Source organism: Schistosoma mansoni (genome assembly GCF_000237925.1).
Source record: "Schistosoma mansoni, WGS project CABG00000000 data, supercontig 0134, strain Puerto Rico, whole genome shotgun sequence".
NCBI lineage: Eukaryota > Metazoa > Platyhelminthes > Trematoda > Strigeidida > Schistosomatidae > Schistosoma > Schistosoma mansoni.
The window spans coordinates 146,605-171,901 of record NW_017386038.1 but is presented as its reverse complement, the minus strand read 5'-3'; the positions used below and the strand labels follow the sequence as shown (position 1 = coordinate 171,901).

General features: G+C 37.3%; 1 protein-coding gene across 1 annotated transcript in view; it reads left to right on the top strand.

Annotated features, from left to right (window-relative positions):
* Smp_164680 (synaptic ras gtpase activating protein, syngap,putative) overlaps positions 1 to 25,297 on the top strand; it is a gene marked incomplete at its 5' end in the record, with an annotated part of 58,434 nt that overhangs the window by 26,231 nt on the left and 6,906 nt on the right. The window contains 9 exons of the mRNA XM_018789565.1: positions 4,278 to 4,379; positions 5,858 to 5,956; positions 8,540 to 8,880; positions 10,472 to 11,008; positions 13,574 to 13,871; positions 15,816 to 16,083; positions 19,188 to 19,673; positions 20,663 to 20,866; positions 21,700 to 22,203. Coding sequence (XP_018646437.1) covers positions 4,278 to 4,379; positions 5,858 to 5,956; positions 8,540 to 8,880; positions 10,472 to 11,008; positions 13,574 to 13,871; positions 15,816 to 16,083; positions 19,188 to 19,673; positions 20,663 to 20,866; positions 21,700 to 22,203 — 2,839 coding nt within the window. The remainder of the gene's footprint in view (positions 1 to 4,277; positions 4,380 to 5,857; positions 5,957 to 8,539; positions 8,881 to 10,471; positions 11,009 to 13,573; positions 13,872 to 15,815; positions 16,084 to 19,187; positions 19,674 to 20,662; positions 20,867 to 21,699; positions 22,204 to 25,297) is intronic.

Here is a 25,297-nt window from a genome sequence, read left to right as displayed (position 1 = left end):
ATATGTATATATTGACAACTGTATATGGTGCATTCGAAGTGTGTATTTGTATTTGTGTAGAATCTATTACATCCGATAAGTAGCGTTAAAATTTGTTCACCGATAGTGATTTAGTTAATGTGACTTGATATTTATACAATGGAATAATATATATGGATTAAATCTTGCTACAATTCATATTATCAACTTCATTGTATGGAATAGTTGGTCTCCTTTTGTTTTTGTAAACCAACTTATCCATACTATGATGGATCAATGTTTTCGTAAACTTAGAAGCCTTTCCACTCCTAAATTGAAAGATGAACGATTATATGATGATGTACAATATTCAATGCCACCGTCAAAAAATCTCAGTGAATTAGCTTTAATGGATTTACATCAATCATCTGCTTCAGCAGTGGTTTCTAAGCCACGTGTTCATTCATTGGTAAAACTTGGAAGAAATAATTATAATGATGAGGATTATGGAAAACAGTTAAATCCTATGACAATACAACGACCAATTCTAGATTATCGTTTTACACCACCATTGACTAGATCATTAATCTCGTGAGTAAATTTCCAAGCTTTTGTTTGATTCAATTTCTACAAATTGTTTATAGTGTATTCATTGTCAGCGACAATTACATTTATCTAAGATGAGTTGTTATTTTGTGTGGAAGAAATCCATGTACACACTGTTGACAGTTCAATATGAGATGAAACGTGTTAAAGCAAAATTAAACAATTCCATACAGTGGGTAAATAAATGGGTGATAACTTTGGACATAGATAATAATAATAATAATAATTATATATATATATATATATATATATATATATATGAACTATAGGGGTTCGAATCTGTAGGTTGATAGGTTGAAATGAATTACTTTAGTCAATATATGTTCTGTAGTTCTTCCAGATAATGGTTTGAAGTATTAAGTCAAGTTAAATTCCTTCATAAGATTTGGACGAGTCAATAGCCAGAGTTTGCAAAATATACGATAAATTCATTTTTAATTCTGTTATTACTTATACTGGTACATACAATCCAGCAAGGTTAATTGATACGACATTCAGAAACTGTCCATCAGGAAATGGTAAATTATTTAACGGATGAGTTTGTAATTTACTTTAAACGGATAGTTTTGACTAAAGACAAAAGAATGAACGTAACGGAATAACATGGATTCACTTTACTTCGTTGCTTTTCATCTACTTCTTACAATGGTTTTTATTAATCGGTACTTTTATGTTTAGGTTATTCCTAAAGCCACCCAAATGCCCTGGTACGGCCGAGAGTGGGGAGGGTCCGCTCTCCCTCTCGAAATGCTCTCACATGGCCACGCGAATATATAGCCTCTGACAGGGAAGCCCTACTCACTGACTTCTCGTGGCGGGGGTGTTGTTTACGAAAGTGAGAGGACGAAAACCTCATGTCCGGCGCTTTAACCGGGTTGGTGGACATGGAGGGTCCACCTAGGGGAGTTGGAAAACCCTGATTCCAAACCAATGGTGCACATGGGCTCCAGGATCCTGAGGGAACGAATGGCGTATGAACCTATTGTTGGTCATCGGCTACCATGGGACTGCATCTCCTGACGTTGCTCCACTGCCTTGTGGATCAGACCTTTAGGTCAAAGGCTCCGGGTGTGGCCCCCTCAGAAAACCACCTGTTTCGGTTTAGGCATCTGGGCAGTATCACAGCCGTCACACAAATCAAATAAGATTTGTGAGGTGCATATTTATCTGGTGCTTTTTGTACCAATATTTGTGTTTAAATAAATAAATAATATAATAATAATGCAAGAATTATCTTTACATGGTTTGACTACTAATCCCAACATTTTAAGCTTGCATTGGTTGTCATACTTTACGGTGAGACTATAGTTTATGAACAACCTTTGAGAGACGCTAGAATGACCTTGAGAGTGTCCACATAATAACTAAGACCAAATGAAGGTTATAAACCTGTGTGAGGAGTTCGATTTATGATCTACAGTTCCTGGTTAAGGTTAGGAATTATACTTGGGGTTTTCATCATGAACTGACATCTGCTATAATGCCAAAACTCTATTTATCCAAATGGATGAGTTCATTTCGCGCCAAAATCAGAGACCAATTATCTTACACCTGATTGGTTCGTCCTTAAATTATAGTCTCGCCTACTTTACATTTAGCCATGAATGGTTGTTTAAAACAAGGAATAGTATATTGTACATTTTCGTTACACCTGAAAAATCTTAAATGTAAAGTTAATTCCGATTATGTTGTATAAAATACTATCTATTGCTATATGTTAGTTTAAAGTTGTCTCCACTTTGAATAATAATGACTTTAAATTCACTTAGTATTGTTTGTTTGAATCCATCTTTGCTTACAATGCTTGTGAATTTAGGCTATATCGAGGTAATACTCACAGTATGCACGTATGCCAATTAGAAACTGACCAGTTGCAGTTCTAAACATCAATGGGAAGATTCATACATACAATACTAAGTTAATTTAAACTTCACTCCATTGCACAAGTAAGTGGCTATTAGAATTCAGTGACCGAGTGGATGACGCGATGGCGTTTGAAGCGAAAGTTACTGGGTTGGGGTCCCAGAGTGAACATCAACTCTGAGATGTAGGTACATCCAGCTGACGAGGTCCAAATAAGACGAAACGCGCGTCAAACTGGATTCCACTGCTAGCCACTATCCATCTTTGCTTAATAATGACTTTAGTCATCTTACTCTTCGTGGTTTATTTATTTATTTATTTAAACACATAAATATTGGTACAAGGAAGCACCAGATATATATGCGCCTCACAAATCTCATTTGATTTGTGTGAGGGCTATGATACTGCCCAAGTGCCCAAACTGAAGCAGATGGTTTTCTTAGGGGCCCACACCTGGAGCCTTTGACCTAAAAGTCTGATCCACAAGGCAGTGGAGCATCGTGAGGAGATGCAGTCCCATGGTAGCCGGTGGCCGACGATTGATTCGTACGCCATTTGTTCCCTCAGGATCCTGGAGCCCATGTGCACCATTGGTTTGGAATCAGGGTTTTTCAACTCCCCTAGGTGGACCCTCCATGTCCACCAACCCGGTTAAAGCTCCTCCGGGGGCTACTGCCTGTCCCAAGCCCACACAGGGAGGAGGGTTGGGCATAGAGTTAGCGACCCCATCCCGGAGAAAACCAACTCGCTAAAAAAACGCTAACCAGAAAAAATTATTCAAACCATTTAAACTCTGCCCTGGGAGTAGAAGGAATAATTATGACGTCTCATGATGAAAGCCGAGTTCCTTAGGAAGTCATGAGGCCGATGCACCTTCTAACAACCAGAGGGACAATTTATATAGGTACATGGAATGTCCGGACAATGTGGGAGACCGGACATTCGCTTTTCGTCCTCTCAATTTCGTACCAACACCCCCGCCACGAGAAGGCAGTGAGTAGGACTTCCCTGTCAGAGGCTATATATTTGCTGGCCATGTGAGAGCATTTGGAGAGGGAGAGCAGACTCTCCCCACTCCCGGCCGTACCAGGTTATTTGGGGGTATAGTCACATCTCGGACTTGTTAACACAATATGAGTTGTTTGGTTACACAGTAGATGATTTTACACATAGACTTACTTAACTACCTGTAAATAACTTTGTCTGGCTTCAAAATCATACTCAGTTTCCGCTCAGAAGAATTATTACTCTATGTCATACTAGCTAACATAATTCCCAATCAAAATGTTCAATTAAAGTGTGGGTCATATGAACAATGAATTATGCATATATATATGACTGTCCACCTCATCTTTAATCTCTCAGTTACATTCTATGAACGTGTCAGATTAAAAAGCATAAAAACAGATCTTTTTTTTAAAGTTTACCTCTATATGACACTGGATATTTTCATAGTTGAAATCATGAGTTGGATGCCGGCTCAGTGGTCTAGAACCTAAGTGCTCTGGCGCGAGACTAGTAGTTCATGGGTTCGAATCTCGTGAGGTGGGATCGTGGATGCGCACTGCTGAGGAGTCTCACAATAGGACGAAACGGCCGTTCAGTGCTTCCAGGTTTTCCATGGTGGTCTAGCTTCAATTGACTCACGCTTTCAACTATGAAAATACTAAATCTCCACAAAAATCCCTTCTCATATTGATTATCTACCACTAGGCTTGATACAACTGAGGTACTTTCATTCCAGATAATACCATTTCATATTTATTGGATACACTTTCTATGACTTTTCTGTAAGTTTAATAAATAAATATTATAAGCAGATAAATTGATATACACCATATATTTTTCAGTTTGAAGAGGCTGGTCAACCCATCTCAAGATGCTCAACGTCGTAAAGAGAATTGTTTGAATATATGGATTCAAGAAGCAAAAGGATTACATATGAAAAATAGGTAAGTAACACTTTGTGTTAATAGTTCTGATAAAGTTAACACTAAAACACAATCACTTTGTTTGTTTGTTTTTTAAAATATAAGACACGATGTTTATGAACTAATATTGTAAAACTTAAATCCAGCAATACCGATCTTGTCACGATCTCACAATCAAGTCGGTTAAAAGTTCGAACTCATGCTACGGACGTTGATTTTGTGAATTGGACAGGATTATTAACTATCCATTGAATTTAATTAGTAAAAATAAGAGTGATTATTGATTTACATTCATTCGTGAACAATTACTCATAAGTTAAAATTCATTTGTTTTACAGGCTTAGTGGCTCTAGGATTAAATTGTACCATTTATTTCACTAGTGAATATCTCAAGTGTATTATCTGGAGTGGTATAATAAACACCCACGGTTTTGACCTGGGTTCGAATCCCGGCCGGCGCACGACTTCGCCCCCCAAATGTCCTGGTGCTGCCGAAGGTGGGAAGAATTAGCTCTTACATGGCCACACGTATGCAGCCACTAACAGAGAAGTTCTACTCACGGCCTTCTCGCGCCATGAGTGTTGTTTATGAAGTTGAGAGAATGAAAAGCGAGTGTCTGGCGCTTTAATCGGGTGGTGGATATGGAGGATCGACCCATCTAGGGGAGTTGAAAAACCCTGATTCCAAATCAATGGTGTACATTGGTTCCAGTATCATGAGAAAACAAATGGCATATGAATCAATTATTGGTCACCGACTATCATGTGACTGCATCTCCTGATGTTGCTCCACTGCCTTATGGATCAGAGCTTTAGGTCAAAGGCTTCGAGTGTGACCCGCTAAGAAAACCACTTATTTCGATCTGTTCACCTGGGCAGTATCACAGCCCACATACAAATGAAATGAGTTATGTGGCTCATATCTATTTGGTGCCCCCCGTGTACCAATATTTGTGTTCAAATAAATAAATAAATACCAAAGTGAACTTATCATCATACTCAAAATTGAGATTAATCAATGAGTCTTAAATAGAGAGAGGAGATAATCGTCTCTATTTTTGTATTCGTTTAGAAAAACTCAATCAAAAACACTTGAATTTTTTAATACGAACAATAAAAATGGCTCCTCAGATGGTGAAAGAATAGTTTAGAGATACAAAACGGGATACTTTAATGCCCCAAAAAAACTCATTCACCATTTCAATCAGTAGTAAGAAGTAACTATCTGACAAGAACATTTCACCACATCATTAATAGAGTAGAACTTCCTATACTATATCCTTATATACAACCTATCTTTTATATACTACCACCACTAAATTAACTATTTCTATGAATCCGATGTTCCTCTTGTTGTGCTAACGAGATATGGCAACTTGGACCGATGCATAAATGTGCCTGATCCTATGTTGTAGCTGACTGACTGAGAACTTTTGAAGTTTCATGAACATTTTAATTTGTTATCTTTTTTTTCATCATTCAATCTTTTCTTCACTAAGATATTATTGTACAATTTTGGTAAATGGTACAATCTGTGCACGTACAACAATTAAACAGATGACAGATATGTTGTTCTGGGGTGAAGAGTTTGATTTAAGGTGAGTTGAATAGTTGTTGTCTTCAATTCAGGACAAATTTTTACTTTTTCTAGTTTTGAAATTTATTCATTCTAAATATGTTCATTAATCTAGAATGGTTAGAGCTATTAGGGCCTATTGAGGTTTAATGCATTATACTTGATCATTGTTGTGTGTTACTCTTGGTAGAAAAAGTAATCTCATATTTGTCGGAATAGTTTGATTAGTCTGATATTGGTCTAGTGTACGAGAGTTATTCAATCATAAAAATTTACGTATTATACGACAAGATGAAATAGTTTTAATCTCTGATGACCGTCAGTTTTCTTAGCCGTTCTGAAACGTGTAACTTACAGGTGCTACCTAAATTTCTGTCAAAAGGGGAAGGTGTTTGAGCACTATCAACTACAACACTCATCGCGCAATGTTATGTGATATAGGAGTATGTTAGAAGAAGGCTACGGCCGTCCAAACTGTAAAGTGGTATCAGTCCATGAAATTATTGATTGTTGATTTGAGCCATGTTAGTAAATGTAGACTATTTGTTCGAGGTCAGTACAATAACCGTGATTAATGGTTGAAGATGTTGAATGAAATGGCTCCGAATTGGACAAGAATGCAGATGTACTCGTCATTTGTTCTCCTGTCGGTTTTGAATTCCAATATCCCTTCATAGATATCTTTTCATTCTGTCTTTTTAAACCATGCTCTCAGTGTTCAGTCAGTCTTATTATTATTACTATTACATTTTTCAGTCAGACACAACGTAGAACTTCGTACGTACGTACGTCAGTTCGAGTTGCCATACCACATCAGCACACAGATCCAATTGTCGATTCAAATCCCATAGTAATAGAAGTAGTGAGAGTATAATCAGTAATCGGAAAGATTAGGGGGTTGAAGATGCTATTCAAGGATTAAAATACAGTGAAATAAATTTGGAAAAAGAAAAAGATAGAGACATGAAGAATTCAGAAGATTAGAATTTGGTAGAACACAAAGAGTAGATGCACCTACGTCATCGCAAACGATTTTGAGCCATGTCATTCAAGGTCTCTAACCATCGATTGCTATCATCCCGCGGATCCCAACCAGGTAGTCCACACCTACCAGCATGACTCAGTCGATTTGTCAGTGACTTCATGGATTTGTGCGACGTTTTGGTGTGGCCGCCCCTAGCTTTCTTCCAACCTACTCTTACATCATAAAACATCACACGTCGGGGCAGCAATCGATTGAATATAACTTGCATTGTATTTCTGTGTGCCAACGTTGTCAATGAAGCTTGAACAAAATATTAATTTCAAAATTTTAAATAATAAACTGACAAATCATTATAGATATGTACATTTTCAATCAAGAATCGTGGATGTGCACTGTTGAGGAGTAGTCCCACAATAGGACGAAACAGCCGTCCAGTACTTCCAAGTTTTCCATGATGGTCTAGCTTCAATTGACTCATGATTTCAACTATTAAAATTATTTTGTTGTTTTTTGTATAATGATAATGCAGACTAAGGACACTGTCCTGATAGATATTTTAAGTATGTAAAACAAAAAGATTCATGATTTCATTAATGGTAGACAATTTAGTGTGGAACCCAAACGAATCAACCGGAATTGAAGTAGAAAAGGTTTTATATTTTGTGATTGTTATATTAACATGTAGAGATGTGTGTTAATGCTCTCATCACATATTTAACCTCTTTAATAAATTAACCTGTTGAAGTCATTATGCTCACCATAAAAATCATGACTTTATTATTAATCAGTTATTATTACTGATCAGTTTCTAGTTGACCAAAGAGTGATTGAAATAATTAATTAATATACGTGCATTCGTTTATTATGACCCTTTTAATAATAGTAGCCAAATACTAGTTACATGTAATTCTGAAGGAAGGACTTGACACGCATGACATTGATCACCACCCAGTGATCAATCAATCGGGATTACATCTCAGTCCTACATGAGGTTGGTCGCGGTCCGAATAGCTCAGTGGTAACGTCACTGACTGTGAAGCTGAGTGATACGGAATCGAATCCGTCAGGAAGCACCAGTTCCCTCAAGATTACAGGTACACCTAGCTGACGTGTGCCAAGTAGCACGAAACCCGGGTCCAGAGTTTCCTGTTGACCACCTCTAACCACCATCTTATCTCAACTAGTTACATGTATTTACTTCTTTTTGTATATGAGCTAGTGGCATTAACTGACTATTCGAACTGATCTCTGTGGAGTGGGATTCCAACCTGTCAATTGTAAATCAATAATAGTCAGGTCACTTCAACCATTAAGACAAGAATTGTCCTGATTTTTTTCCCAGTCAAAGAATTTTTTTATCATTGTCTGGTCATACTGAAATGAAAAACTAAGTATTCTGTTTGCTTTATCAATAACTAATTTAAAGTTAGATTAGATAACGCCAAGATATCGGAGTTAGTTACTGCATTTCGTGTCATGGATAAAATATGTAACCAAAAAGCATGCATCAGACTTGATCTGTTGAACTAATTATAAAGATTATCGTTATTATCACTTCCGAATAGTCATTTTTATAACCTCGCTGATTTTCATTTGATATTGACAAATGGTTTTTTTTAGCGGTCTCACGAATTGCTCAGTTCTAACAATCGAGATATGGAAAGTATGTGATACCAAAGCTAGTTCTCCATCTCATCGTCATCTAACTGCTTCTCCACATCGATTAACAACATCGAATCTTCGTCAACAGACAAATACAAGTCCTCCAATGCGTAAGGTAATGATGACTTGTACAAAAGCTGCAGATGATGGATCAGTTTCACCACCTGACTTTACAGCCTTGCGTAATTCTGTCATTCTGGATGATTTATCAACTACGTATACAAATAATGATGAAGTGACTTCAAGACAAAAGCGTCGTAAATTCAAATCATCAAAAATGGCTAATCCATCTCTCATAGGTTAGTTTCTCAGTTGTTAGTCTTCGCTTATTCCTACTGTGGATTATTTTGAATTTCATTTACCAACCACTTATCCCTTGCGATTTGATGTGGTATTGTTTAAGCAAGAAATTAATTTATATACCTCTAATCAGTATAATAATGGATGAATGTCATCCGGACTGATGATAGAATCTATTTGTGATCACACATTTAAGCTTAGATATAACTACGTAACTGTTAAAACGACGCTTTAGTTCAAGTTTATAAGTTTTAAAATAGCACATGATGATAAAATTGGTAAAACATATAGGGTCTAAAATGGAATGTATGTGCTAGTCTATGTTTACATATCCCACATCGGGTCATTGATCAAAACAGTAATGAGAGAGTAAAACCAATGTAATCAAGACAATGGAAAGAACAAGGATAAATGCAAGTTAAAACTAAAGCATATAGAATCACGAGATGTTTGATATTTCAAGGAAGGAATAAACAATGAATGGACCCAGACCCTTTCGACTAATTGTGTTAAAATATTGTTTGAAATCTTTATCTGTTGATTTTAGTTATCTGGTAGACTATAAATACTCTTGACCATTTTCTAATCTACCCTTTATCATTTAGAACCGCATGTTTTGGTAAGTAAAACCATTATTCTAGGTTCATGTATTTACGCCAATATTATTAATCCTTCAGAGGTTTCACTACACACCAGCAATGTTATGAAGATATCACTGAAATCGCTTTAGCTGTCAAAAGTCAAAGTGTCTTTTGAGTCTTTATCGAAGTACCGTCGATCATCAATCTCATCAGGATTTACGTCGCGTACTTAACAACTCTACACTTCCCTGTCACGAATTTCTTATGATCATTGTATGTGATGAAAATCCATGTGCAATTTTTAATTAATTTCAAAATAAACACCGCATAGATTAACTGGAAATGGTCTGTAGAGATATATATGTAGGCTTAAAATGTTACGAAATCTTAGATGGTGAAGATTTGATCACGGTGGCTTTATGTATTGACTATAGCTGGATGAATTTTGAGTAATATGATTATTAGGGTTAGTGTTATATCTTAAGCCTTGATTCTTACTATGCCGCGTACTACTAGACTACTTGAACGATCGAACCCGCAACGTCGCAAAGGAGAAGACAGAAGATTAGTAAGTAGGAACTTTATTCCCCGAAACAGTGTCAAAATACGGTACAGAAATCTCATGTATTTATAGTTTTTGACTGATAGTAAATCATCATTTCAGACAACCAATAGGCACATAGGGGGTCATTCGTATCCATCCAATGGGGAAGCTACACGTCGACATTCTAGAATATTCCCCTAGCAATGATTGAATGGAATGTCTTCGTCTCTTTCTGGCCTTCTTAAGGCTACCTAGAGTTTACCAACGAGCCATCCTTACAGTTAGATTTGGTTAAAAGCATAATAAAGAATTGTGTTCTGTTCATAAGGAAACTTTTGTTGAGACGACAGCAACAGGAGGCAAGATATCTTTTTAACGTCAAGAAATGTTGTGTTGATTTGGCTTCATAAATAGAATAACTTAGCTGTGATAAATATGATTTTTTTTTAAATATTATCACTTTAGCAACAGTCAATATTTCTTTATCGGATATTTCTAATTGTGGTGAAGTGGAAAGTTGGTATACTCCAAATTTAAATGACTCAATGACTCAATCATCTGGTCAATTGAAACAATCAGATAATAAAAACTCCGGTGAATCCAATGTAAATAAAACTAAATCCAAAGGACGACGATCTAATCGTCATGAGATCAATTTGAATTCAATACAGATTCGTGTGAAAATTCGTTATCGTGCTTTAATTGTTTTACCATTAACAAGTTATGCTCGTTTAGAAAACAATCTATGCCAATTTCAACTACCTAAAACGATAACACTCACAAATGGGACGGATAAGTTAAATAGTTTCAAATTTGATTCCAATCCTTCATTGAATACATCTAGTAAACCTGATCTAATCCAATTATTGTCCAGCTTAGATCCATGGTTAAATGTTAAAGCTAAGGCTGAATTAGCCGGCGCTATGGTTGTTTTACAACAGGCTCGTGGACAAGTAACTGGATTCTTAGCCAGTCTTATATTATGTGAAGTCAAAAAACAAAGTAGGTTCATCTCTAGTGTTTTTTTTCGTTTTTGTTATAATATCCTGGTTTTTATAATTCAGTTCATTAAGTAGATATTTTTGTTAACCCTAAAGTCTGGTTGGGATCCGCGAGATGATAACAATCGATGGTTAGAGACCTTAAATGACATGGCTCAAAATCGTTTGCGATGGCGCAAGTGCATCCACTCTTTATGTTCTACCAAATTCTAATCTTCCGAATTCTTCATGTCCTTTAATTTTTTCTCTTTTCAAATTTATTTCAATGGATTATACTCCTTCAATAACTTCTTCAAACCCTAATCTTTCGGATGACTGATTATACTCTCACTACTTCTATCACTATGGGATTTGAATCGACAACTGCATCTTTGAATTAATGTGGTATGGCAACTCAAACTGATGTACATGAGTACGAAGTTCTACGTTGTGACTGACTGACTGAACCCTAAAGTCTATTGATCTAAAAGTTCAACCAAATTACATTTAACTGTTTGACTTGACTTCGTTGCTCATTGTATTCTTTCATTACGACTGACTTTAAGAACTTCCACTTGTTACCATTTATTAATAGACACAATATTTACAACCTACATAGAAATTACAGCCCTTTAAGGATCTTATTCATTGCTGTTCGTCTCTGTAGCTCTTGAGTTTATTAAGTAGTTATTTCGGTCACTGTACTATTATTCATGCCACTTTTTCTAACCTTATGTTTATATAACTTGAGTTTCTATGTTTAATTTTAAGTTTAGAACCCGCTTCCTGAGGCTCATAAACCCACTGCATGAATGTGGTTTTGTGCGGAAGTCATTGTTACCTCCGGGTCTTGGCGCGCGGGCGCCGTAGTAGGGCAAGTATAGTCTACAGGTATACTGGTAACAAGTTTTCACTCTTGTATCCCATAACATACATATAGGTATGTTCATCCCTCTGGAGGGTAGATGGTCACCGTTTCCTCCGAAAGTATTTGCTACAACAAAGTGTCTTGTGTATCACATCCATACCACTGGTACAAAAACGTTCGTCCGTGTACTTCATGACGTGCACATAAGCATAAGCGCTCAGGGAGAGTTAGTGGTTACTTTCCCGTAGTATTTGCTACCATATGTTTTTATTATGTCTTTGACCTAATGGTTTAGGTCGCTGATTTTACCAGGCCTATTACAGCTTACGTTTCTTTCGCGAGCCTGGCGCGTACCTATTTGCACACACCTACATACACTATTAAACAAGCGAGACTCATGCAATTCATATACATAAGCATGCACATCGGGCAACTCGTCACGATTTTAAGGCCTCGAAGAGTGAACCTCGAGCAATCAATGTTCAGATTAGGAGTTATGGATTAGTCTTACCTCCATCGAACGCCCAAGGTAGTTAGCAAGCGATGAAGAGGCCTTAAGTCAGATTTTGCTGCCAACAGCATTGGTACATTTCCTCTTTGCATTAAAATATTTCTATATAGTAAATATTTTACAATTATTCAGCTTTCTGTGTGTATTTAAAATAACCACTTGTTCTCGATGAATTATTTCGTGGATTACTCTCAGTTTCTGATTAATTCGAATCAATAGCAATGACTAAAAAAATACAAGTGTACACATACTTTGCGTCACATTTACGAAAGTCCTGATCAAATTATGGGAAGAAATCGTGGTTAATTAGTGCAAACAAGGCTATAAATATGGGATCATTGTGACGAACGTATACTTGACCATATATCAAGTATATACATGTTATAAAAGAAAGAAGTGAAAAATGCATGAATACAGTGAGTTTCCACAAATGAAATGTTAGTATCATTGGTTATGCAATGTCAAAAACTAAAATAGGACTTACTAATGAAGTCGAATGAGTGAAGCGTCGATAAAAACAAAAAGGAAGGGAAGTAATTTATAATTGTATGTATAGAACTAGGAATAAATGATTTCATATTATTTGTATTCTACATTTGCCGTAGATTGATCTCACTTGGGTACCATTGGGTCTAGTAATGACTGGCCAAGTTTTTCGTCTTAATATGGGTATCCTCAGTAGTGCTTCACCCGTGATTTGTCTTCTAGGGATCGAAACTGAGACCTTCAAATCTTGTGTCTAGCACTCAACTCTCAGATCACTAAGTTAGGATCCATTTGTGTGGATTTCTAACTTCGATCAGTTTTATGACATAATGTGACAGTCATCCTATGCCATTGATGCCAACTCTTTCACTACTAACTTGTTTAGATTCCACCAGTCACGAATCGTCACTAGAACTTCGAAAATACCTTGAAATGACTAGCAGTAAGTTGAATATTATTGTTCCGCTAAAATCTTTACCCTTGGTTTACCAAAACGTGTAAAACACTTGTACTGTCATTAGCAGCTAGTGAAATAACATTATCAAATGTGTGATCACCACATAGGATCAGTACCTGAATTCATCTAACTGATAAACACCCATACCAGTTTCTATGTTAGTTATGACTGAGTTGTTGTTCTACAGTGTCATCACTTTATCATTATACTACTTTAGTGTATTTTCAGTTTTTATTTCAATCTTATCATCTTTTCATTATTCAAGGTGATCCAAATATGGTTTTACGTGCTAATAGTATAGCAACTAAAGCAACAGAAATTTATCTACGTCTTGTTGGTGGTTCATATTTATCAAATATTTTATCTGATTTTGTTCAAATTGTTATTAGTGGCCGACCAGTTGATCCACAATTAAAAACATCTAATCGTTATCCAATTGATTATGAAGTTGATATAGCTAAAGTGCAAACATCTGCACAATTAGCACAAAATCAAGTTAATCTATTAGGTTTAGTTGAAACTGTATGGAAACGAATTCTATCAAGTGAAGTTGAATTTCCAGAGTAAATATTCTTTTTCAAATCATTTAAATTTGATGTAATCACAATGTCTTTTATTTAATTCATTATGTATACATTCCATTCAGTGAATCAGTGCATGATTAGCTATTATAAGCCTCTATATATATGGTTCCTTCTTTTGGGATTTATCTATTTGTTTATTTAATGATGAGTATCAATCTTTCCACTGAGTATCAAATACTCGTTTATCTTACATATGACCATTGCTGCTACCTTGACGTGGTGGTCGGGCTTGTCTATCGTGATGAACCAATCGAGCTATACTGGCTGGAACAATCGTTCCTCAAGATCCTACCATGCCAGGCAGGTCGGTTGAAGAGCGGTAAGACTAAAAGCAGCAAATCCAAGGTCCGAAGGCGAAGTCGTACTGCTGACTGTACAGAGGTGTGACAGCAGTAAGGTGTTTCCTTCAGACAACCAGCATCTGCAGTGATGCTGCCTTCCCACAAGGAGGGGTGGGGTTAGAAAAGGTCGACCCTAGAAATGCACATCTCGCCTTATCCCACGGATATCCGTCTCCGGCGGTAAGGTCCCAACAAGTATGGAGCTAACACAAAAAGGTCGTGTATGACTGAACTCAAGCAGTTGTCCCTTGGGCACTGCGGTCACTCTCTCAGGTCATTAAGACCACTTCTAACCCAATTTCTTTTCCAGGTACCTCTAGAAGAACCCTTTCATGGTGTGGGCAACCGGGAAGTGATAATTTCCCTCATACCTCTAACAGTACTCAAGACCACTGACTTACATATGTTAAACTTCAGATTTATAATAAACACCTTTTGCATTGTATATATTCGTCTGGGAATTGGATCGGTGTATAACAAATCTCATTACCGAGGTGCTTATTTTATGGACTAACTTTTAACACATATTAGTCATTACGATTGAGGCAAGCCAATAATGAGATCATAATCGTCATTAGTAAGACTACTAAGTCATTGAAAAGCATTTTTCAGTTATTAATTAGCGGATGCGTGGATTGAAGTGCTCATCTTCAATAGAGAGTTATCAGTTCAGAAAATCACCATGAATTTCAGAATGAAAATCTATAGTCATGTAACAAAATGTCTGAATTATCTGTTGGATCAAATAATTTATTTAAACACAAATATTGATACAAGGAAGCACTAGATACATATGCGCCACACAAATCTGATTTGATGTATGTGAGGGCTGTGATACTGAACAGGTGCCCAAACTGAAGCAGGTGGTTTTCTTAGGGAACCATACCCCGAGCCTTTGACCTAAAGGCCTAATCCACAAGATAGTGGAGCATCGTGAGGAGATGCAGTCCCATGGTAGCCGGTGGCCGACGATTGATTCATACGCCATGTGTTTCTTCAGGATACTGAATCCCATGAACATTGGTTTGGAATCAGGGTGTTCAAACTCCCCTATGTGGACTCGCCGTGTTCACCAACCCGGTTAAAGCGACGGACATTCGCTTTTCGTCCTCTCAATTTCGTAAACAACAGTAATGCCACGAGAAGGCAATGAGTAGGACTTCCCTGGTAGAGGCTATATATGCATGGCCATGTGAGAGCGTTTCGAGAGGGAGAGCGGACTCTCCCCACTCTCGACCGTACCAGGGCATTCGGGGGCGGATTTATCCTAGGTCCGTTTATAAACTACATTATTTGTTAATTGCTCTTACTGCCTCGAACTAACGTTATATCCTCACATCAATAGAATTAGATTATTTTTGTATAAAAGTGATCTATGCATTGTGTTTTAATTCATTTACCAAATACAAACTTAGCCAATCTTCTTTGATAGTTTACTATCTGTCTGATGACTAGTATATACACTACGCGACTAACCGAACCAGTGATTTACTTGTTGAATGTTCTTAAGCTTATTACTTTATATATTATTCCATGTGTAAAAGATTGTTTTTCATGTTGAATGTCTTCTTTGTTTCTACAGGCAATTTAGAGCGTTATTTGTAGAGATTAGACGTTATCTAGAGAATGGTTTAAAAAGTAATTATTCATCAATGAATAATATTCATAATAAACATTATGATGGATTAAATTCTTCAAATTCTACAATGAATGATGGTACATTATGTGAACATGTAATATCAGCTTGTCTATTTCTACGTTATATATGTCCAGCTATTTTATCACCTTCATTATTTAATTTAATTTATGAATTTCCTAGTGAACCACGTATATTACGTGCATTCACTTTGGTAAGTGAGAAAAACAATTTTTTTAGGAAATATAATCTATTTTCATAGTTGAAATCATGAGTCCATTGAAGGTAGACCACCATGGAAAACGTGGAAGCACTAGACGGCCGTTTCATCCTATTGTGAAACTCATCAGCAGTGCGCATCCAGTCCGCATCGGTTAAGTGCTCTGGCGCGAGACTTGTAGGTCCTGGGTTCGAATCTTGCTCGCGAGGCGAGATCGTGGATGCGCACTGCTGAGGAGTCCCACAATAGGACGAATCGGCTGTCCAGTGCTTCCAAATTTTCCATGGTGGTCTAGCTTCAATTGACTCATGATTTCTAGTGTATATAAAAATTACTTAAAATCTCCACAGAAAACCCCCTTTTAGGTATTTTTTTTTTAAAAAGCTTTGAATTTGTGTCACTTATTCCAAATGTGATAGTGGGGAAGTTTTGTAGCTCAGGTAGATGATATTGATGAAGTCTTGTTCCTCGATCTGGGTGGTTTATCCATGAAACATTCATTGTTCTTCTGAACAACATCAGCACAGACTTCAGGTAAAATCGAGTTATTCAAATTCCTCGATATACGACTAATAGCTTATCCTGTTGACCTTTAACCTGTCATTATTTGTGTATTTATTTTGATTGTCTCTCCCTTTGACCTGATTCTTGGTCCTTCATTTATTCCATGATTTTTTTTAATTGGTTGGTAAATTGAGCTGATTTCGATGAGTATTGATTGCTAACTGATATGAGTGCCAAGCTTCTAAAAATTATCTGATCTTTGTGCAAAGACAGGTTAAAGGTCAACTTCTATACTAAACTATTTATTTGTATTAAGAAAGCCATTTGTAAGCAAGATAATTCTATGGACAAGGCATGTTTAGTTTCATGGGAATTGGGAAAATTTTTATTGATCCTTGATTTTCAGTTGATAAATATTCAGAAACTGAATACCATATAACTGAGATTTGTAGTTCAGGTGAATGATTTTAGGGGAGTTTTGCTCTCTGAGCACAAACTTCGGGTTTGTGCTGATGATGTCGTTCAGAAGAACGATGAAAACTCCACTAATTAAACCATCAAGCTCAGAGAACAAAACTTCGTCAAAATTCATTGACTTCTTCGTAATGGTGTAACATTTAATTAACTCAAAAACCTTTAGTGCTACAATAATTTTATGGTTCATTACTATATGACTTCGATTTCAAACTGTTGGATTTCAAGTTTGCTTTCTCAATTCCTTCTGTCATGAATGAGAGAAAATTATATCCATTGGTTATGGAACAGTAGAGTTGTGTTTCAGGTTTTATTTCATCTATAGCGTGTGTGTGTATGTGCAGTTAAGAGATTTTTTGATTTACCGTTTTAAATTCGTCGTTTTAATGTGAGCCCCCAAGTGCCCTGGTACGGCCGAGAGTGGAGAGAGTACGCTCTCACTCTCGAAATGCTCTCACATGGCCACGTGCATACAACCACTGCCAGCAGTGGGGTTAGGCAGGGTTGCCCGATCTCACCATTCCTCTTCAACTTTGCCATCGATGACATCCTGGGAACAGCTCTGGTGGATGTAAGTAATGGCGGTGTGGATATGTTGCCTGGAGAACGACTTCTCGACCTCGAGTATGCGGATGATATTGTCTTACTGTGCGATAATGCCCAAGGCATGCAATCAGCACTTAATCAGTTGGCAATCAGTGTCCGCAGGTACGGCATGTGCTTTGCACCCTCTAAGTGCAAAGTACTCCTACAAGACTGGCAGGATTCTCATCCTGTACTCACCCTGGATGGTGAGCAGATTGAAATAGTTGAGAAGTTCGTGTATCTAGGTAGCTATATAAGTGCTGGTGGTGGCGTGAGTGATGAGATTGATGCACGTATAATGAAAGCCAGAGCAGCTTATGCCAATCTGGGCCATCTTTGGCGCCTTCGTGATGTTAGTCTGGCTGTAAAAGGTCGGATTTACAACGCGTAGGTGAGAGCAGTTTTGCTCTATGCTTGTGAAACCTGGCCTCTCCGAGTTGAGGATGTTAGACGTCTCTCTGTGTTCGATCATCGTTGTCTCCGAAGGATTGCTGACATTCAGTGGCAACACCATGTTAGTAATGCACAGGTTCGGCATCGTGTGTTCGGGCGCAGAGACGATAATTCAATTGGTGTCACCATCTTGAAACACTGACTTCGGTGGCTTGGACATGTTTTACGAATGTCGTCCCAGAGACTTCCACGTCGTGCATTATTTGCCGACTCTGGGAGTGGTTGGAAAAAGTGAAGAGGAGGTCAGTGTATGACATGGTGTCGTGGCATGAAAGAGAGCTGTAAAGGGCTAGCTTCTGTTGGTCCTTCACGACTCCCTGGCTGGGGTCCGAGAGATGGTGCAACACAGTGGCTAGAGACGTTATCAGATATGGCTCAGAATAGAAGCCAGTGGCGATCCTGCTGTAACCTTCTTTTACTTTCTACATAAAGAGTGGTTCTAACTTTCTTAACTGAAAGAGTCTTCTGGTTGTACATTTCAGTCCGCCTTATCTTTTCATCCCTTCTCTTCCTACTTTCATTACTTTGTGTGGCGCATATGTATCTGGTGCCCTTTTTGTACCAATATATATGTTTAAATAAATAAATAATAAAGGGAAGTCCTACTCACTGCCTTCTCGTGGCATCACTGTTGTTTACGAAATTGAGAGGACGAAAAGCGAATATCCGTCACTTTAACCAGGTTTGTGGACACTACGAGTCGACCTAGGGGAGTTGAAAAACCCTGATCCCAAACCAATGGTGCACATGGGCTCCATCCAGTATCGTGAGGGAACAAATGGCGTATGAATCAATCGTCGGTCACTGGCTATCATGGGACTGCTTCTCCACACGATGCTCCACTATCTTGTGGATTATGCTTTTAGGTCAAAGGCTCCGGGTGTGGTCCCTTAAGAAAACCACCTGTTTCGGTTTGGGCACCTGTTCAGTATCACGTCCCCCACACAAATCAAATGAGATTTGTGTGGCGCATATGTATCTGGTGCTTCCTTGTACCAATATTTATGTGTTTAAATAAATAAGTTTTAATGTGAATACGATGTATCTATTTTCATATACTCTCTGTTCTAATTATCTTACAGGTTGCTAAAACCATTCAAACTTTAGCAAATTTTAGTTTATTCAGTGGTTCTAAAGAAACTTATATGAAATTTATGAATCAATTTGTAACAGATCAACTTCCGGCGATGAGACAATTTCTACAATCAATTTCAGTACCAAATCCTAAAACGACTTCATCATATAAATCATTATTGAATAATGATACAGTATTAAAACCAATCAATTCTTTATCAAATATTTATAATAATAATAATAGTACTATTCATGGTAACAGTAGTAATAATGGTTCTATGCCACATTCATTACATATTATTGGTTCTGATGAAAATTGTTTGAAATCTACGATGTCGAATAAAGTGAAAATGAAAACTAGTTCTAAAGAGAATAATCATTTTATTAATAATAGTCAATCACATCATGGCGGATTTATCAATGATATTGATGATTATTCAAGTCATTCTCGGCAGTCGCCTGTCTTCACAAGTTCAGAGATTACAAGTAAATTAGTAAGTTAATGAGTTTTAGGTTTTGATCCAATTTGTATGCAAAAAGATTTGAAGATCATTTGATCGTGTTAAGCTCCAATGCAATTCTGCATATTGTTTAGATCATGAGGAGAAAATGAACACACTATATCAAGATCATCTTCCTATAGAAGAGGCTCATCCACACAAAAACAATTTTAAATATCATTGATATAAATGGAAAAGATCAAAGGATCTAAGACATTACATTGTATCACGCCATTTTGACTGGGACAGGATTCGACAAGGAGGAGGTAGTTCCGACTATTTCGTGTGGGTGACTGAGGTTTTTAACCTCGTACGATGTAAATTCGCTTATAAGAAGCTGGTGGTTTACCATGTCAAAGCTTTAGAAATGTCAAAGTATGGCGCTAAGACTAGATATTGTTGGTTTTGTTGAGTAGAGACTAAATTGAAGAAGTTGAAATAGCAGGTCATACAAGATTGATTTTTAAGGAAGTCAACCATGTTGGGAATCAGTGATAAGTTTTGCAGTGAGTAAATAGTTGGCGAGTTTTTCACCAACAATTTTTTCCATAATCCTAGAGATAAGTAGAGTAATATTTATGAACCGATAATTGTTTATGCCAGTCTTATCTCCAGATATGTGACGTGCTATGATATGTGCAGTTTCCCAACAGTGAGGATAAGTCCCTGTTTCCAGAGGGAGAGTAAATAGCTTTAGAAGAAGAAGAAGTAAAATATCTGGTCCACTATATTTATGAAGAAAGAATAAAATCCTGTCTACTTCATGACCACCATTTGAAACCTTACAGGAGTTTATAGCCTTGCTAATTTCTGGGAATATGAAGGAGATAGATTTGATTTGCACAATTATAAACCTAATTTAAGTGGTTAGCTGATAAAGCATTTCACTATTCTTAGGAATTTCCTTTGAATATTCTATCAACTTTTCTATAATATAATCAATTCACTGACCATTCTTCGTTTTTTTTAAATTTTATGAACAGAATGATATCAAATCAAGTGTAAATGGGAGTTCTATGTCTCAGAAGTATCAGTCTACAAAATCGACATGTAATTCAATATGTTTACCTCCTCTACCAACAAATCAACATGGTCATTTAGGCTTGAGAGATCATGTTGATTTACCTTTATGTTTAGCTTTATGTCATCTTCAATTATCTGAAGCAATTGAAAAAGTTCCTGAAGATGTAAGTCTATTATGATGATGCTTAAATTTTTGTTTTATAATCCTGCTTCGCTTGCTAAAATATAGCTAGCCGTATAACACCCCCAACCCTCGTGCAGTGTTGCTCAAGTCTAAGCACGTAAATATGTACTACCTAAATTAGTTGAAAGTAACTTAGTTGGCAAATCGATTGATGAAGTAGTGAAACTTCATCAGTTGAGATGGTTGGGACACGTGTTACATATGTCCAACCACCGACTGCTCCGACGAGCGATATTTTATGATGTAAGAGTAGGCTGGAAGAAAGCTATGGGTGGCCAGACCAAAACGTGGCACAAATCCATGAAGTCACTGACAAGTGATCGGGATCCACAATGTTCTATCGTATTCACTTATGCTTGGATGTGTCATGTCCTTTAAAACTAAATATTTTTATTGTCTTCCCAAACGCCACTAGGAGGGAGGCTAAAAACTTGATGCATTTGGGGAGTAGAATTGTTTACGAACTTCAGATAATACATTTGTCTCAAATGAGAGAGCACAAATCAGTACCTTGGTTTCTGACTTATGGCTTATTTAAAACAAAATGAAGTCTAAAACAAATGAGGCAGATTTACAATGTTTCCGACTGGAGTTAGTCGGTGTGACATCCTCGACTTAAGTTCCTTGCTAATTGACACTTTGTTAGCAAGGGATACATATATGCAGCTGGTGCTCCTAGTCTCAATTAAACTTACATCACTCATCTTCACAATTTTAGACGTCACAACTGAGCCAGTCTAAATGTTCGTTTACTTATAATCACTTGAATTCTTAAACGTTTTACTTATGAATAATTGTCAACTAAAATTGTAGAAAAGAATGCCTGATGTTAAAGAATTGAAATCAATCCTAGATGAAGTGAATGCATTTCTTGTGTCTGGAAAAGATCCTCAACCAAATTGGTGGCATAAAACAACCATAAATAATAATGATAATAATACAAATCATAATAGTAATATAACAACAATATCAATAAAGGATAGTACACCAACAAGAAAAACAACAGCAAAAACAATCAGCGAAAATATAAACAATGAACCTAAAACCAATTCAAAATCACTTTGTTTTCAATCTCATCGAAATAAACCTATGAGTAATGAGGCATCTATCTATGAATGTACAAATAATGAATCAAAGTTCATCATGAATACATCATCATCATCAGTCCATAAAAGTATTAATCTATCCGATGATGGTGGTACAACAATCTCTGTATTAAATTCATCAATCACTAGTGTTATATCACCTAAACAAATTGTTTGTCCTGATATAAAAGATTCTCATCATGATTATAAAGAACAACAAGTTAAAACTACGGTGAGTTTCTTGTTTTTGTTTGTTTGTTTCTATGGCTACATCTGTTGTGTTCTATCATCGATATACCTCTTTTACTGATCAGTACAAAAAGTATATATGAGACAAAACATAGTTGAAACACTTGACTTCTAACAGGTGATAAGGTGTACAGTCGAACCTTGGTACTTGGAATTAGATTACATGATTATAAGTCATATGAATACAGTGGTCTTGAGTACTGTTAGAGGTATGAGGGAAATTATCACTTCCCGGTTGCCTACACCATGAAAGGGTTCTTCTAGAGGTACCTGGAAAAGAAATTGGGTTAGAAGTGGTCTTAATGACCTGAGAGAGTGACCGCAGTGCCCAAGGGACAACTGCTTGAGTTCAGTCATACACGACCTTTTTGTGTTAGCTCCATACTTGTTGGGACCTTACCGCCGGAGACGGATATCTGTGGGATTAGGCGAGATGTGCATTTCTAGGGTCGACCTTTTCTAACCCCACCCCTCCTTGTGGGAAGGCAGCATCACTGCAGATGCTGGTTGTCTGAAGGAAACACCTTACTGCTGTCACACCTCTGTACAGTCAGCAGTACGACTTCGCCTTCGGACCTTGGATTTGCTGCTTTTAGTCTTACCGCTCTTCAACCGACCTGCCTGGCATGGTAGGATCTTGAGGAACGATTGTTCCAGCCAGTATAGCTCGATTGGTTCATCACGATAGACAAGCCCGACCACCACGTCAAGGTAGCAGCAACGGTCGGGACATGATTATAAAGTTACTGCGTGACGAATACGGGTCAATATGACCATTCACATCCAGTAAATTCTGTGAATAATACATAGTGTCCACCATAGATATTGTATGTGCAATAATGTTTCAAGCGTGCAATGTTATAGACTAACTATATCATAGTTAGTTGGGATCGTATTACAGGTCAGATTTTTTTTACTGTTAGTACTTCCAAGAAGGATTAGAGTATGTCATTTACTTTTGTAGTCAGCGAAAATATCCTTTCGCGTAGTTTTACAATCGCAAAAAATATCACAATGATGATAATATGATGGGTCAGACAAGCTTGAGTGGTTCAATGAAAATTTTCTGACTATGGTACTGAGTAATGAAAGGTTTTTATCACCAGGGTAGTTTCACTTTTGTTCAAAACTTATGAGATCCAACAAACACAAACTTTAAGTTTGGATCGTCCTACTAAGTAACTCGATCCGATTATTCAACCCTAGGAATGCTTACTTAACTGTGATGATGGCATGACAGAATGCGGAACCACTTTATAAGTAACATAAATTCTGTATCCGTTGTTCTTAATTCCAAAAAATGACCTTATGTTTCTTAATTCCAAAAAATGACCTTATGTAGAAATGTCAAATTCAGAAACCAAAAACCACACCATCTTTGCTTGTTGCGTGTCCTAACTCATATAGGGACATTGAATAGGAGAAGGACTGAATATAAATAATTCATACAATATACATTTCAGTTGTAGCTTGGTTCACGTGTGAAACTTCGGCTTTTACGTTTCAGACAAAAATTGATGTTTACACTGTTCCGAATAATGATTCGAATTCAGCCCCTGTTCCAAAGTTTCTCCATCAAGCGTGATTGGGTTGGTTGGTGTTCTGTGTGTTTTATTTGAGGATGTTGTTTTTTCCCTTTTGTATCTGTCAGTTGTCCTTCGATCACGACTTTGCAGTGTGGTCCGTCGTATGAGTTCTGCATGATGTTGAAGATCTTCTCAGCTATTCACTCCATATTGTTGAAGAAGGTTTCATAATGTTCTCCTGTCCATACTGCTAAATGCTTTCTCGTTGTCAAGGAAGTTGATGTTTAGTGATAAGTTCCATTAAAATGGATTGTTCAACGATGATCCGTAGTGTGGTGATTTGGTCAGTACACGACCGATCCCTATGGAATGCAGCCTGTTGATCTGGAATCTTGGCGTCTACTGAATCTTTGATATGGTTCGGCAACACTGTTGAAAACGTTTCCTGATACTGATAGTAATGTAATGACTGTGTAGTTCTCACATTCGCTCAGATCTCCTTTCTTTGGCATGTTGATGAGGTGTCCTTCTTTCCCAGTATATCTGTGGCACTTCTTCCTCCAAAACTTTTTGAATAGAAAGTGGAACATGTTTGCAGTTACTTCTATGTGTGACTAGTGCTTCGCCTGGTATATTTTCAGGTACTGCTGCATTCTCACTCTTGGTTTGTCTGATTGTGATTTTGATGTATTGGATTATTGGCGGAGTGATAGCCATAGGAAGGTCTTTGTATATTGCTTCGATGTCCGGTAGGTTCAGTGAGGTTAGCCTACTCAAAAGTTCCTTAAAGTTTTCTACCTACCTGTTCATGTGTTCTTAAGTCTCAGTGATTATCTTGCCTTGTTTGTACTTGAGTGGTCTCTCTGGTTTACTATATTTCTCTGCTAGTTTCTTCGTTGTATCATATAGTTCTTTGATATTTCCTTCTGTTACAGCTTTTTCCGCTGTTGGTGCTAGCTCTTTCACGTATTTCTGCTTGTCGGCTCTAATGCTTTTCTTCACTCGCATGGTTGCTTCTGTGTATTCAGTTTGTGCCTTGACCTCTGTTCTTGTTCGGCTGTTGTTAATTGCTGTCTTGTTCTTCCTTTCTTCAATCTTATCCAGGGTTCCCATAAAGATCCATTCCTTATGATGATGCCTCTTGCTACCCAGAACCTCCTGACACGTTGAAGTTAGTGCTTCTTTGATCCCTTTCCAGTTGCCCTCCATTGTAGTTTCTTGTTCTTTCAGTAGATCATGTAAGGCTTGAAATCTGTTGTTGATAATTATCTTGAATTCGTCGATTTTGTTAGTCTATCGGAGGAAAGCCGTATTGAGCCTTCTAATTGCTGTTTCCCAGTTTTCCAATGTTTCTTTAGTTTCAGTCCATGTCGTCCCATGATATCTTCATACTTGGCGTTGTCCGTTCCGCCTGTGACGTTCAGGTCTCTCATCAGAATGGTCAGGTCGTTTCCTAAGCACTTCACTATGATCGATTGCAGCCTCTCATAAAACTGATCCTTGTTGTTGTCGTTGCTATCATTGCTCGGTACACAGCACTAGATAACATTC